The sequence below is a fragment of the Eschscholzia californica genome, unplaced genomic scaffold, assembly GCF_041429995.1.
Source record: "Eschscholzia californica isolate CP2 unplaced genomic scaffold, dmEscCali1.0.p SCAF_3, whole genome shotgun sequence".
In the NCBI taxonomy this organism is placed as follows: domain Eukaryota; kingdom Viridiplantae; phylum Streptophyta; class Magnoliopsida; order Ranunculales; family Papaveraceae; genus Eschscholzia; species Eschscholzia californica.
The window spans coordinates 43857053-43872235 of NW_028238420.1; the positions used below are offsets into that span (position 1 = coordinate 43857053).

The 15183-nt window shown below is 36.1% G+C and overlaps 3 protein-coding genes and 1 long non-coding RNA gene across 13 annotated transcripts; 3 read left to right on the plus strand and 1 right to left on the minus strand.

Moving 5' to 3' along the window:
* Nucleotides 1-1321: 1321 nt before the first annotated feature.
* LOC147550640 (putative metal-nicotianamine transporter YSL12) lies at nt 1322-3545 on the plus strand. The gene is made up of 3 exons (XM_086665221.1): nt 1322-1416; nt 1514-1838; nt 2267-3545. The coding sequence occupies exons 1-3, from the start codon at nt 1322-1324 to the stop codon at nt 3380-3382; spliced, it is 1536 nt and encodes a 511-aa protein (XP_086521347.1). The 3' UTR covers nt 3383-3545.
* A 301-nt stretch (nt 3546-3846) lies between these two features.
* Nucleotides 3847-15173, minus strand: LOC147550641 (anamorsin homolog). 8 transcript variants are annotated; one of them, XM_086667159.1, is made up of 11 exons: nt 14909-15058; nt 14718-14755; nt 14278-14332; nt 13152-13221; nt 5938-6079; nt 5486-5646; nt 5301-5405; nt 4998-5157; nt 4782-4918; nt 4261-4335; nt 3847-4156 (listed from the first exon to the last, which is right to left on the minus strand). In XM_086667159.1, the coding sequence occupies exons 5-11, from the start codon at nt 6065-6067 to the stop codon at nt 4118-4120; spliced, it is 807 nt and encodes a 268-aa protein (XP_086523285.1). In that variant the 5' UTR covers nt 6068-6079; nt 13152-13221; nt 14278-14332; nt 14718-14755; nt 14909-15058; the 3' UTR covers nt 3847-4117. The 8 variants fall into 8 exon arrangements, with proteins under 8 accessions (XP_086523285.1, XP_086523283.1, XP_086523287.1 ...); XM_086667157.1 differs by having other exon boundaries at nt 14282-14332; nt 14909-15037; XM_086667161.1 differs by having other exon boundaries at nt 14282-14332; nt 14914-14993.
* Nucleotides 7886-10542, plus strand: LOC147550642 (transcription initiation factor TFIID subunit 15-like). Of its 3 annotated transcripts, none has more exons than XM_086667166.1 (4): nt 7886-8026; nt 9356-9510; nt 9641-10029; nt 10140-10542. In XM_086667166.1, the coding sequence occupies exons 2-3, from the start codon at nt 9391-9393 to the stop codon at nt 10022-10024; spliced, it is 504 nt and encodes a 167-aa protein (XP_086523292.1). In that variant the 5' UTR covers nt 7886-8026; nt 9356-9390; the 3' UTR covers nt 10025-10029; nt 10140-10542. The 3 variants fall into 3 exon arrangements, with proteins under 3 accessions (XP_086523292.1, XP_086523290.1, XP_086523291.1); XM_086667164.1 differs by having other exon boundaries at nt 9641-10011; XM_086667165.1 differs by lacking the exon at nt 7886-8026 and adding an exon at nt 8193-8745 and having other exon boundaries at nt 9641-10011.
* Nucleotides 13808-14286, plus strand: LOC147550643 (uncharacterized). The gene is made up of 3 exons (XR_015237193.1): nt 13808-13859; nt 14002-14048; nt 14122-14286. It is a non-coding gene; the product is annotated as an uncharacterized LOC147550643 (long non-coding RNA).
* Nucleotides 15174-15183: the final 10 nt, after the last annotated feature.

Sequence of the window (15183 nt, forward strand, 5' to 3'; positions counted from 1 at the left end):
TTATCTGTCAGAAGATATATATCTGGCTCAGTTAAAATTACTATTTTACCGTTGAATGAGCTCAGATGAATCAGTTGAGTCTGAAATCATAAGCAAAAACAAATCTATGAGCAGCTATTGTATCAGGGTATATGAAGAGGTGTTACTTTTATTACTTTGTTTTTGTGAAAATTGGATTCAAAATCTATGGGCAATATCCTTGGTGATGGAAATGTTATGTGAGAGTGGTTTTAAAACAAGAATGGTAGAACAGAGAAGACACTGAGAAAGGGTCATGAGATATGTCAGTGATGGAAATGTTTTGTGAAAATTTGGAATTACATGCCTTCAACACAGCTTTTGGCTCTATCTCGCGTATGCCGACTGCTCTACACTGATACACGCTTAGGCTAGTTAGGCTTCTATGGCAAACTTGTAGTTTAGTATATGAGAATATCGAAAAAAATGATCATGGTCGGTGCTTGCCCTTCCCCAACACAAATAAACTCTTTAATGTCACTGTATCGACATTGTCCTAAACTGAGAATATAATTCTGATTTAACACCCATCTCTGCTTTAACATAAAACATGAACACCAACCTCAGTACTATTCTTATTCTCCTTTATTTAGACATCATTGGCCTAGTTTCACATGGGACAGGCTTTCCTTGGCACGAGCCTGCTGCCTTAGACCATCCAGGTTACCTTCTCCACCTGACCAATCTATGCGCCAAACTCACCTAAAGGCCTAGCCAATATGTATGAACAATGTGTTATATTATAACTCAGGTCTGGGACGTCTTCCTAAGAAACGCGGGACTAAGTTTCTTGCGCATATAAGTTCTGTTTCACATCAGTTTCTTACCATGTATGATGTATATGCACCATGATTTCGTTACCCTGATAAAACTTACAGAATGATTTATGTATATAAACTACTAGACAATTACTGATCTAGAAGCATAGATTTCACGATAAATAACAATGCTAAACTCAGATATATCTTGAAGACATACAAGTATAGAAGCGGAACATACTTCAGCTTAATCTTAAATGATAAAAACGAAGAATAGATAATGTTTTTAGGTGTATATATCCCAGAGGGACACATAAAATATGGTTTTACAAATATAACATCTAAGTGGTTTAACCTCCCTGAAATGTCGTGAGCTTCGTCGGACTCTTCTCAATTGTTCCCCTTCGGAAGGTAAACATATACTCAAGATCATCAAATGATATGACTAGGCTTTGAACAATTCTTTTTGGGTTTAGGTGATTACGAATTTTTATAATAGACTCCGTTAGAATTATCAAATGGTGTAAATTTTTTTGTTTCAGATCATGATCCTTGACTACAAACTAACCTACCCGAGCGGAACTGCTACAGCATACCTTATTAACAGTTTCCATACACCTAAAGGAGCGAGGCTGGCCAAGTAAGAAACCCGAATCAAATGGAATGACCCGAATTTAATCTCGTAAAAGAAACACTAACTAAAGTAATATATATTTGTATTCTATTTTTGAAAACAGGCAACAAGTTGTTGAGCTATTCAAATGGTTTTTCTTTAGTTTTGTATGGGCTTTCTTCCAATGGTTCTTCACTGCGGCAGATGGTTGTGGCTTTACATCTTTCCCAACTTTTGGTCTTGAAGCCTTTAAATATAGGTTTTACTTTGATTTCTCTGCAACTTATGTTGGGGTTGGAATGATTTGCCCTTACTCCATAAATTTATCCATGTTGCTTGGAGCTTTCGTTTCGTGGGGAATAATGTGGCCAATTATCGAAAGACAACAAGGTGTGTGGTACCCAACATCACTTCCTACCTCTAGTGTGAAAGGTCTCCAAGGGTACAAGGTAACTTTTTCCTCCTTCATTTCTTTCATTCGTATATTTAAGGTATATCCATTTCGATTTTCTCATGTTCAAACATGGTAGTAGTACTTAACATTGGTACGAGATCAAGTGAAACGTCGATATTTATAATGTATGGGCGTTCACATTATGGAGAAACACAAAAACATGTGTTTGTTTTTCTCATTGTCTGAATCTGACTTGTCTTGATGAAATGGACCCAAACCAGCTATTCAGACAGTTCATGCATTATGAGTTGGAAAAAAACAAACAGTACGAAAATTCTGACTTGAGTCAATTCAGAGTTTGAGAGACGGATCTATGATTTGACTCAGGAACGAGACATAACCTTAGCTAACACCTTATCCAGTACTACTAATTGTACCTAAACAATCATCTCACGTTTTTTGTGTGCCGGTTGTAAAAAACAGGTCTTCATTGCTATAGCTACGATCCTTGGAGACGGTTTTTACCATTTTCTTGTCGTTTTGTCAATAACCACAATCAGGATGGTGAAATCAAAATTTTCAAAGAAACACAGCGTATCTGCATATGCTAGTTCTTCTGCACATCAAATTCCTATGAGCTATGACGATCAACGAAGAACTCAGTTCTTCTTAAAAGATCAAATTCCCACATCGGTTGCTGTCGGTGGTTACATTACTCTGGCAACCCTCGCAATTATCGCTGTCCCATTATTTTTCCACGAGCTGAAATGGTATCACATTGTCATTATATACACAATAGCTCCAATCTTAGCCTTCTGCAATTCTTATGGATGTGGTTTAACAGATTGGTCTTTAGCTTCAAGTTATGGTAAACTTGCTATCTTCATATTTGGTGCATGGGTTGGTGTCGAAAAAGGAGGAGTGGTTGCTGGTTTAGCTGCCTGCGGTGTTATGATGAGTATCGTGACGGTTGCTTCAGATTTAATGCAGGATTTCAGGACAGGTTACTTGACACTTGCGTCTCCAAGATCTATGTTCTTTAGCCAAATTTTCGGAACATTACTAGGCTGCATTTTATCTCCATTTGTGTTCTGGTTCTTCTTCTACAAAGCTTATCCTGACTTAGGCGTGGACGGAAGTGAACATCCAGCTCCATATGGCTCATTATATCGAGGTATTGCTCTTATTGCTATCGAAGGAACAAGAGCACTACCCATGAACTGTGTAAAGCTAGCTGGTTTGTTCTTCCTAATCTCTATATTTTTGAACCTTTTGAGAGACATGTTGTTGCTATATCAGTGTGAGTATCATAAGTATGTTCCAAATGCTATGGCAATGGCTATTCCATTCTATTTGGGTGGGTATTTCGCCATTGATATGTGTGTTGGAAGTTTGATTCGGTATGTGTGGGAGAAGAGGGATAGAGCGGAAGCTGACGCATTTGTACCAGCTATGGCATCAGGTATGATATGTGGAGATTCTTTGTGGGGAATGCCTGCTTCTATACTCTCACTTGCTAAAATTCGTCCACCTATATGTATGAAGTTCCTTCCAAGAGACTTAAATGAAAAAGTTGATCTTCTGTTGAAGACCGCTTGATTCTTCAACATGCTGACTTTCACCATTAGATTGTTTTCATGGTTTAGTCCCTATACATACTTCATGTATATAAATATGTATTGCTCCAACTTTGTAATAGCTAATAGTATTAGTATTATCACTGTGCATACAAATTCAAAATTACATCTTTTTTGTCATGTTACTTCTTGGGGATTCTTTTCATGTTTCATGATTTATCGATGTATAGTACATTATATATCGAACCAAATGAGGTATAATGCCCCGTCGGGCTCAGGCCACCCAAGGCTGATTTTTTCCTTGTGTAATTTTATTTGTTTGTAAGATTGGAATACTCTCCAACTCTTTCGTCAACAAACTTGGGTTTAAGAGATTCTGTCATCATCTCATTTATTTTATTTTTACAATTTCTCAACCATATAGATAATTTTACGAAGAACAGTCCGAGAGTCTATCAATGTATTAACAAAAATTGATGCATAATGTAACAATAAAAGTCGATAATTGTATTATTTAGAGAATAAAACCAAAAGCAAAATCTTTTAAATCTTTCTCATCAGCCTTTCAGCATCAGTCAATCAAACAGAACATACTATTTTGTTTTTGGAACGTTGAAGGAAAAAGTTCCGTAGACAATTCAAAGTCACACAGGAAAATAAAACCTTGGGATATATATATCTGAACTACTGTCACTCCTTTTTGTCAAACTATAGCATTATCTCACGGTCGATTTCTCAGTTATTCTTGGGAGAAGAATCAAATGTCGGCCAAAAGAAAGTTGTCAGACAATGTTACCTGGAAAAAAAATGAACTCATGTTCAGGTAGTTAGATAAGAACTCCTTAAAGAATATAAAACAAGAGAAGTCCTTGAGTTGCAACACCGGAATTTGGTTCTTACCTTCTCACCCAATTTGAATGGAGGCAGACCTTTGTAAGGGCAAGTGCTGCATCTGAAGGCATCTCCTAATCCACACTGCATATGAGAAAGAATCATGTTAAACCCGTATAATAATAACGAAAAACGGTGAAACTCAAGGCACATCATCTCAAGCAAACGATGATTTACATATATAAACACTAAAAACAAGTAGAAATCTTTGATTAATATTTGTCCATTTACCAACCTGATTTGTATTCTCTAATTGTACTAAGACCCCACTTACTGGGATGATGCGGCCAAGATCAACAAAAAAAAATTATGTGTATGACCAGTTGGACCCGGGATAAAGTTAAGTCAGTACTCAGTAGCTCATATAAATATAGGAAGGTTCTTGAAGTAGGTCAAATTAACATCCATAGAAATCCTTAATCGGTATATCAAATCTTTGAAGAGAGAATGCATCAGCAAAACTTAAGCTCACTTCAAAACTTAGAAGTTCAATGACCAATACCAATACCAAGACGCCTGAAAATACTTACACTGCCGCATGAAGACTGAGGGTTGTCAATCTGGTCTACAGTTAGCCCAAGCTTTTCAACCTTCGCCTCTTCCTCAGCCCTTCCACATGAGCAATTTTTGCAAGCTTTCCTTGTGCTTCCAATTTCACAATCACCTTCTGCACATGGATAATTGCATCAGAATTGAAAGAGTGATTCCGAAATTGATGTAAGGTAGAGAAGGGGTCGTCATCTTACCAGGGGGGAGTTCTGGTTTCTTCAAGTCTTCTTCTGTTAATAGACTATCTTCATCGATAAGATCCAAATCATCATCAATTTGTACCTTGGGTAAACTCTTTGTAGTTTTCTTGATGGAAAATGATGACCCAATCTCCCATGAAGGTTTATTGGCTTTGACCTGCCAAAATAAATAATTTAGTTTACACCTTGCGAAAAATAACACAAACCGTTCACTAACATGCTGGCGCATAAGTTGTTCCCCTATTAACAGCCAAGTAACATAAGAAGTAGACAGGAGGGTAGAAGAATAAGCGCACTCACAGTTAAAGGTTTAACATCTTCTTCTGGTACTATTTGTTTTAGGTCCACAAGTTGCACTCCGAGGAATCCTGCCAAGAGTAACTTGCGCTCAAGATGCGAGCCAGGCTGCAAGAATAATCCATTAATATCTAAAGCGAATTTCAAGGACATCAAAATTTCATTACGTTATGGAAACCAGTTATTACCTTATCAGGGTTCTCTGAGGTACGATATGCTGCCTGAGTTAGGATTCTCCCACCAGGTTTCAAAACTCTAGAGATCTCAGCAAGTAACTGATCAGGAAGATCAGGGGTTTTCAGAATATAGACGACAGTATCAACTGAAGATGACTCAATCGGAAGCATCTCTGCAAGTGGAAAGTGAAGTTAATTTCAAATTAAACTGAATCAAGCTAGGACTTTCTAATGTTGCATAGGAGGCCCATCTTGGAAAGATAAGACAACCCTTCTACTACAAACTGAAAAACAAGTGAAATCCTACAGCATTCAATATCTTTTGTTACTTAGATACTTTACTTAACTAATTGGCATGATCACTACAAAGGTCAGATACTAGAAAGCAATCTAATACTAGTTAAAGCCAACTCAAGAAAGTATAATATTCCATCAAAGAAGTAACGGACTAAAGAAAATATTACGTAGATGGAAAGCTTGAGTGATAATCTGCGGATCATTCTGCCCATCAACCTCGAGCTCTTTGATTGCATTCAAAACTGCACTGACAGGCACGAGAACATGATCTGTAAGCACCACTGTATTCTTTGCCATTGCGATGGTATCCTGCAGAAACGATAAAAATAAATATATTTATACAGATTCTGAGCATTCATCAATAAAATTCTGCACAACGGCATATAGAAAAAGTGGGGGCAGCATGCAGAAAAACAACGACAGGAATATCAACAACTAAAATAAGAATACAACTTTAAGGTTCGGAAAAAATATAAGAATTCCAAGTCCACCAGTACGAATTGGTCTTCAAAATGGAGGTGGTACAATGTGAATTCAAGACAATATCATCAGGTGGTCGATGCTTGCGCTTTCAGGCTAGCGTTGATGCTATTCTCACTTTACTTTTATGCTACTGCTTCACTATAACATTTTGAAAATTGTATTTTTATTTTCTCTATATACTTGTCCAACTTTTCTTGTTATTTTTTGTTTCTGGTTTTATGCTTTAAAATGTAAGCATATATAAAACAGGTAAACGAACAAGAGATTTAGAGTACTGAGATGTATCAAACATCAGGCCCTTGGTGGTTGGTGCCACCTGAAGGTTACGTGTCACCTTATCAATGAAAGATCCAGTGCTGAAAACTTAGACGAGGCTAAGCTTTAATTTCACGGTAGCCAAGATTTTAACAAAAAGTCACTATAAGTAGGTTTCTACCTATGATACATGTAATATATGTAAAAGTGTTATTTAAAGGTAATTCTAGTGATAAAATACATTCTTAACGATGCATTTCACATTTATGTAGATTTTTTGTCTAGAAAAATTTAAACATGAATCAATAAACAATGTCACTCAATCGACAATTAGACGTCAAAGTAATGAACCAAAACTGAATTATTTAAGATTCATACCTCATAAGAAATTAAGAATCATAATTCATAACCATCAATCGATCAAGAACAACTCATTAACAAAATTGAACTCATCTAAGAATTCTAAATTATAAGAAAGTAAGAATCATAAATCATAAATCATAACCATCAACCTACAAATGAACATCGACTAATTAACAAATATTGAACTTATCTAAGATATATAACTTATAAGATAGTAAGTATAATAATTCATAAATCATAACCATCAATCGACAAACGAACACCGACTAATAAACAAAATTTAAACTTATCTAAGATTCATAACGTATAAGAAAGTAAGAGTTATAGTTCATAGATCATGATCATCAACCGGTTGACCTAGGAAGTGTTTAATTTGCAGATTCTAACCTTCTAAGTGGTCAAGTGGAGAATAAAAATAAACCCTAGTACTAGTTGCTAACTTCACTTGCTTTGCTCAGTCCCCAGATTAAAAGAAAAATGAAATAAAAATAAAAGCAGGTGAAATACCCAAGCCACCTATCAGTGAAACCAGAAAGATCCCCTAAAATCACTATAACCTAGAGATTTTCCCTAAAATTTCTAATACAATAAACACTAAAATTTGAGACAAAGTTAAAATTGATGGAACTGAATTAGGGTTCGTATTAGGAAACCTTACCTTAGATCGATGAATCGAATTCTCTGTTGTGTGTTTGATATTTGAACACGGAAAAGAGTTTTGACTTGGAAGACGAAATACGGCAAGCGGTTTTAGAGAGAGAGAAGAGAGAGGGGTTTACGGAAACAGGAAATTGACAAATGACTAAAATATACCTAACTATCTTGTTTTTCACGTCTTCTTCACGTGCACTGTTTGGTTTTTGCCTTTTCCATGAGTGTCTTTAAAACTGGATGCGTCTTTAAAATTGGAGGTGCCTATAACCATAATGATCTGCTCAAGGGTAAAATGGTCAATCATCTCCTCCAATGAACACATCTCCAAAACTGCTCCATATAGTAGAAAATCAGGTTTCATCTCAATCCTTTCAATTTCTCTGTAGTTTATACGGGGGGTCGAGAAACCCTAAAAAAGAAGATTTCAATTTCTATCTATTTCAATCTACACGGACAGTTTTTAACTTAATCTTCTTCTTGACGTTCTGGGTTTACCATCAGGTACGTTTACCATGATTTCTCTCTTTGTTATGTCTTCTTGGTTAAAAAAAAAAAAAACCTAATTTTTTTCTTACTGCCAGTTGTTCTTAATTAGAATCATAAACATATATGTACATACAGGTAAATTTAATTTTAGGGTTTGCTATATTTGAATGTCTTCTCTAATTTGCTTTTTGTTGATGATTTAAATCTAAGATCTAGTCTTGTAGAAAATGAATTTCTTATGAGGATCTAATAAATTAGGAGATTTTTATGGTTATATTCTGGGATTTTAGGGTTCGTCGACGTTAGAAATTTGAATGGACAAAAAAGGAGAAGCAACTACAAGCTCAGCTCAAGCTGAAGTACACGCAACGATTAGAGTTGCATTGCAGCATGGGCAATGGGTATTCCTTTAAGAAGCTTGAGAAACAACGTGGTTGCTTTCCTTTAGTCCATTCAGAAGTAACGTGAAGTTGACTAATTACCCTAGGGATCATTTTTCGCTATCTTTTGAATGAACCCCCAAATTCGATTATTGATGTGAAAATCGGTGTTCTTATTTTTACCTGAAACAATGGCGAGTTGCTTTATCAGTTGTTTCGGGTCTAAAGATGAGTTTAGGTTGTTAGAAATCTGGAGTTTTTACTCCATGGTTTAGAAACTAGACTTCAATTGTGTTATAATTTGCTTTCTGTCAACCTGATTCCCCATTCTGTTGAGCTAATTGGGGATTTGAGGTAAATCCTTTTGTCATTTGATGAATATGATTCAATATTGTCATTCTTGCCTGAACAATGAAGAATTGCTTCTTAGTTGTCTTTGCTAGCCTGGTTTAAGATGATTAACGCTTTTAGAAATCGGGGTTCTTACTCCATGACCTTCAGATGTGTCATGACTTTCTCTCTGTCAATTTGGTTCTCCAATCACTTGGGCTAATTGGAGTTTGAGTTATTCCTACCTGAATTTGGTATTAGCCATGATGATGATATATCCCCAAGAATTAAAAGATTAGTTTCACTGGTTTTTGTACAATTATGCCAATTCTTGATTTCCACACTGTATTGAATCATTGAGAATACATTTGATCACTTAAAAGTACCTTTAGATTGTAATTTTATACATATTAGGTGTGTCTTAGGTAGAAAATGAATATATATAGTGCTTTTTTCATTATATTTTTTCTAACATCAAGCCTAGGGGTTAGGCTTGTCTGTCGTGAAATCCTAGATTCGCCCTTGATTTTTGTTATGTCGATACTTCCCTTACAAATTGTTCCTCATGGAGTGCATTTAAATGTATATATCCAAAAATACGTTTACCAGACAAGTAAACTTTCTCACTATGCAGGACCAGTGTAGTGGTTTCATGAGATTAGTGCAGACATGGCAAATTATACGGGAAAAAGAGACCCTTCAAATGGTTCAGTTTATGTTTGTAACTTGCCTCAGGGTACTGATGAAGATATGCTAGCCGAGTTTTTCGGCACCATCGGGTTGCTAAAGGTAGGGAGTTTGAACAGGTAACATATTTTTTTTCCGGCAGTAATTGTTCTACCAATTTTCTGTAATTAAATTTCTTATCGAGGAACTAAACAATGTATGGTTTGTTTGTTTTGAACTTCATACACTGTAGAAAGACAAAAGAACAGGTAGACCAAAGATATGGTTTTACCGAGACAAAGTAACTAATGAGCCCAAGGGAGATGCAACAGTCACTTATGAGGATCCACATGCAGCACTTGCTGCTGTTGAATGGTTTAATAATAAGGATTTTCATGGAAGCACCATTGGGGTATTTATAGCCGAGTCAAAGAACAAAGATGATGTCTCCTATAACTCAGGGCATCAAGTCCAGCATATGGAAGATACAGTTGTAGGTGATGATTTTGGTGGGCAAGTGGATGATGCTGGAAATATGAATGGTGGAGGAAGAGGAGGAGGCCGGGGTGATGCGTCAGGAAAAGCATGGCAGCAAGATGGAGATTGGATGTGCCCGAATACAAGGTCTGTGATGTGACATTGGTGAGCAGCTCTTTCTCACAAGATTATGTCTGACGCTTTTATTCCTTCGAAGTGTTATATATTTTGTGGAGGTATGTTTTGTAATTTGGTTGTCGCGATCTGATAAACAGGGAAAACAGCTTGCACAATTATTGGATGAAGATCCTGCCTTGATGGAGCAAAGACTGCAGTGTGCTAAGAGGCTGGAATTATACAAATCGGCTAGGAACGAGATAGACTCTGTTTCCTGGGCAAGATGAGATTACTCTACATTTGTTAGAAGATTGGATCATGTTACATTTTGCCACCAGCTTACTAAATTTGTTGTGAAAATAACCACTGGTGGTATACACAATTTTTTGTATGTCTTGATCTCAGTATCGAGAACTTTTACTATACGTAGATGTACATTTGTCTTACTATATGTAGATATACATTTATCCGCTTAGTTTCATACACTCGTAAATTTCAGATACAACTTCAGTCGAGCTGGGTCTCTGCCTAAATACAAGATTATTTGATCTCTTGAGCTTACCTTGTTGAAATACTTCCAGTATAATGGATAAATATTTGATTTGATATGTTATCTGTCAGAAGATATATATCTGGCTCAGTTAAAATTACTATTTTACCGTTGAATGAGCTCAGATGAATCAGTTGAGTCTGAAATCATAAGCAAAAACAAATCTATGAGCAGCTATTGTATCAGGGTATATGAAGAGGTGTTACTTTTATTACTTTGTTTTTGTGAAAATTGGATTCAAAATCTATGGGCAATATCCTTGGTGATGGAAATGTTATGTGAGAGTGGTTTTAAAACAAGAATGGTAGAACAGAGAAGACACTGAGAAAGGGTCATGAGATATGTCAGTGATGGAAATGTTTTGTGAAAATTTGGAATTACATGCCTTCAACACAGCTTTTGGCTCTATCTCGCGTATGCCGACTGCTCTACACTGATACACGCTTAGGCTAGTTAGGCTTCTATGGCAAACTTGTAGTTTAGTATATGAGAATATCGAAAAAAATGATCATGGTCGGTGCTTGCCCTTCCCCAACACAAATAAACTCTTTAATGTCACTGTATCGACATTGTCCTAAACAGAGAATATAATTCTGATTTAACACCCATCTCTGCTTTAACATAAAACATGAACACCAACCTCAGTACTATTCTTATTCTCCTTTATTTAGACATCATTGGCCTAGTTTCACATGGGACAGGCTTTCCTTGGCACGAGCCTGCTGCCTTAGACCATCCAGGTTACCTTCTCCACCTGACCAATCTATGCGCCAAACTCACCTAAAGGCCTAGCCAATATGTATGAACAATGTGTTATATTATAACTCAGGTCTGGGACGTCTTCCTAAGAAACGCGGGACTAAGTTTCTTGCGCATATAAGTTCTGTTTCACATCAGTTTCTTACCATGTATGATGTATATGCACCATGATTTCGTTACCCTGATAAAACTTACAGAATGATTTATGTATATAAACTACTAGACAATTACTGATCTAGAAGCATAGATTTCACGATAAATAACAATGCTAAACTCAGATATATCTTGAAGACATACAAGTATAGAAGCGGAACATACTTCAGCTTAATCTTAAATGATAAAAACGAAGAATAGATAATGTTTTTAGGTGTATATATCCCAGAGGGACACATAAAATATGGTTTTACAAATATAACATCTAAGTGGTTTAACCTCCCTGAAATGTCGTGAGCTTCGTCGGACTCTTCTCAATTGTTCCCCTTCGGAAGGTAAACATATACTCAAGATCATCAAATGATATGACTAGGCTTTGAACAATTCTTTTTGGGTTTAGGTGATTACGAATTTTTATAATAGACTCCGTTAGAATTATCAAATGGTGTAAATTTTTTTGTTTCAGATCATGATCCTTGACTACAAACTAACCTACCCGAGCGGAACTGCTACAGCATACCTTATTAACAGTTTCCATACACCTAAAGGAGCGAGGCTGGCCAAGTAAGAAACCCGAATCAAATGGAATGACCCGAATTTAATCTCGTAAAAGAAACACTAACTAAAGTAATATATATTTGTATTCTATTTTTGAAAACAGGCAACAAGTTGTTGAGCTATTCAAATGGTTTTTCTTTAGTTTTGTATGGGCTTTCTTCCAATGGTTCTTCACTGCGGCAGATGGTTGTGGCTTTACATCTTTCCCAACTTTTGGTCTTGAAGCCTTTAAATATAGGTTTTACTTTGATTTCTCTGCAACTTATGTTGGGGTTGGAATGATTTGCCCTTACTCCATAAATTTATCCATGTTGCTTGGAGCTTTCGTTTCGTGGGGAGTAATGTGGCCAATTATCGAAAGACAACAAGGTGTGTGGTACCCAGAGCTTGCCGATGGAAAACAATATGGAGAACATGATACTAACAACAACCACATGAAAGAATAATCAACAAGGAATTCGAGCCACACACAACATATCACTTCCCCAAGGTAAAAAACAATCGAATCGCCTTTCAAGCACGAGGTTCTACTCCACAAATAGATCTTCATAACACTAAGGTCGTTGTTTTCGACCTTTCGGAAAGTTCTAGTTTTCTATATTTATTGTAATCTGACTTGATTATTTTCTGTGAGTCCCAAATTTTCTCAGGTTTCTTTATTGATTCAAGATTACAAATTGACTAGGTTACAAAAATATCTAGCATTATGTAAGGGCCCTAAGCACAGGAGCATTATTGTTTCCAAATTAATCTTTAGTTCTCTTCAGTTGAGATTTTAGTTTGTCTTCAAACTGTACAAGACTGACTTTCAAAGCTTTTCTAGGTTTTCCTTTCTGCTACGCAGTTGGGGTGTTACTAGAAAGAAAGGTACTAACTTTTTATATAATCCGGAAAACTTTGAGCAATTATTCGAACTAACAAAGGGGCGACTAATTTGGCTCTTAGGTTTTCATGTACTGCTTACTGCAGTCATGAGTCATTTCACCAATACTTGGAACTTTTTTAGTCAAGGAGAAAATTAAGTTTCTAACCTAACCCTGAAGACTGCAGAAGCACCTTTCTCATTATCAATAAAATTAGGGCAGAAAGCAAACATATTCAATTGGATCAATTCTAATGGGACTATTATTCCAGAGAAGTTTTTCCTCACCTTATGCAAAAAGGAGGCGAATTTAAGACAAAGATCCTCTCTTGACGCTTCCTTTCTTCTCAACAATAACCTAAAACAAAATAGAAAAAACTAAGTACCAAGTACAAACAAGATCACCCTAGCCCTAAAAGAAACGACACGAATCAAATCAGAAAACTAAAACTTTTAGCAAAATATTAAGAACAAACTACAAAAACCCATGAGCCCTAGAAATACAAGATCCTAATGATAAAAATAACAAAACTGGTGAATAATAGCAGAAAGAAAAAAGAAAGAGACACTAAAAGAAGAAGGAATCAATATATGATTAGATAATAGCAAAAGCTTAATAAATTCATGTCCCAATTTGAACAAGTCTATTGCTAATTCATTAATACAATGTCAAATGTCTTAACAGTAGAGTGACTCGTGTGTGAATTTGAACAAGATGGATATTGTGGTTGTTAATAATTCCTAGGCAAGGCTCAATATTGATCGGCAAAACAGAGGAAGAATAAGATGAAACATGTTGGTACCAGCCATAAATATCAATAAACGTTTTCCCCGCCAAAAGCCGGAAGGAAAAACAAGCGAGCAACTACTTATATAGTACAGTTCGTTTCAGGTAAAGGATAGGCATCCCAATCTCTACTATCAACTTATGACAATAATGCAATAGCATATAAGCAAGGTCAATTATCATGAAAGATCACAAGGGGTTAATCACAGGTATTTATATAATTCAATAGTTTCTAGTATTTTCTTCTTCTTTGAGTTCAAAGATAGAAAAGTTTGGAGGTGCATAACCTTTTGGTTTGTATTCAAGTATATGCCTGAAAGATCTAAAAGTTTTATGTCAATTACTGTGCAGATTCGATCTTTTTTCTCGCATCGAAGTTTCTTAAATCAACTTCTCAGGTTTGTTTTATGGTCAATGGAATTCTGCTGTTTCCAATCTAAATCCTATCTTACACTTTTAATATCTCTACAGGGTGCAGCAACTACGTGTTATGTTGCTTTGAGACCAGAAATAAATGGTGTTAGCGGTAAATACTTTGTCGATTGTAATGAAAGTAATTGTTCGAGTCTAGCAAACGATGAATCTGAAGCTAAGAAACTTTGGAAGCAAAGTCGTGCATTGATTCACCTACAATCTTTATGTTGACAAACTTGAGAGCCTAACTCCTATAGATGCCATAAACCTAAAATCATGAAATAGAGAAAATATAAAGCATTTCTAACAGATATGAAGATCGCATTTGAAAACCCTAGAAGATGAAAGAGGGAAGTGTGTATACCTTCAGAGGGTTTTGTGGATTTGGAACTATTATATACCTAGGTAGTTGTTCATTGGCACAAAGTGATAGAGTAAACAATAGAGATTTTGAAACCCTAGGTAGTAAATCAATACTAGGTATACTAAATTGGTCAATTATCATATATACCCAAGTTGATCAGAACAATAATCGAAAAACCCTAGAATTTAAAATGCTAGTTCGACTGAAAACTAGATATCAACCATTGACTGTTGCAAAGATATAATCAAACCCTAGAGAGAGAGATACGAGTTAGAATTCATGAAAATACCTCACCCGAGCTTTGATCTTCAAGCTTCACAAAGAAATCTGAAAATCACAAAAGGTTAGAGTGAGACAGTTAGGGTTTTGAAATTACTAGATCCGGAACTTCAAGCTTTGTGGAGAAGGAGAGAGTGATACGAGTTAGAGAGAGAGAGAGAAAGAGAGAGAGAGAGAGAGAGAGAGAGAAAGAGATAATACCTCACCCGAGCTTCAGCTTCAAGTTTTTCTCTGAAAATCGGAAGTGTTGGAGAAGAAGACGACTGGAACTCCGACTTTGAGATCTGTCCGAAATTCGGGAGGATTTGGGTTGATTTGAGAATTGGATTTGGGGCGTAAAAATCTAAAATCCTAGCAAATCTTAGGGGGTAGGGTGGAATTCTGGGCTAATACAAATTATGGAATTAGAAATCCTTGGGATTCAAGAGTCCTAGGATTTTGTGTAGCCAAACAGACCAAGAATTCATGAATCCTAC

What these genes read in the sequence shown, in the direction of transcription:
- LOC147550640 (XM_086665221.1), top strand. Translation starts at nt 1,322, where the DNA reads ATGATCCTTGACTACAAACTAACCTACCCGAGCGGAACTGCTACAGCA. An exon ending in AAAGGAGCGAGGCTGGCCAA is followed by an intron (nt 1,417 to 1,513) that starts GTAAGAAACCCG and finishes TTTTGAAAACAG; the next exon opens with GCAACAAGTTGTTGAGCTAT. An exon ending in AAGGTCTCCAAGGGTACAAG is followed by an intron (nt 1,839 to 2,266) that starts GTAACTTTTTCC and finishes TGTAAAAAACAG; the next exon opens with GTCTTCATTGCTATAGCTAC.
- LOC147550641 (XM_086667158.1), bottom strand. Translation starts at nt 6,067, where the DNA reads ATGGCAAAGAATACAGTGGTGCTTACAGATCATGTTCTCGTGCCTGTC. An exon ending in CACTCAAGCTTTCCATCTAC is followed by an intron (nt 5,647 to 5,937) that starts GTAATATTTTCT and finishes TTCCACTTGCAG; the next exon opens with AGATGCTTCCGATTGAGTCA. An exon ending in CCTCAGAGAACCCTGATAAG is followed by an intron (nt 5,406 to 5,485) that starts GTAATAACTGGT and finishes TTATTCTTGCAG; the next exon opens with CCTGGCTCGCATCTTGAGCG.
- LOC147550642 (XM_086667164.1), top strand. Translation starts at nt 9,391, where the DNA reads ATGGCAAATTATACGGGAAAAAGAGACCCTTCAAATGGTTCAGTTTAT. An exon ending in GCACCATCGGGTTGCTAAAG is followed by an intron (nt 9,511 to 9,640) that starts GTAGGGAGTTTG and finishes CATACACTGTAG; the next exon opens with AAAGACAAAAGAACAGGTAG. An exon ending in TGGATGTGCCCGAATACAAG is followed by an intron (nt 10,012 to 10,139) that starts GTCTGTGATGTG and finishes TCTGATAAACAG; the next exon opens with GGAAAACAGCTTGCACAATT.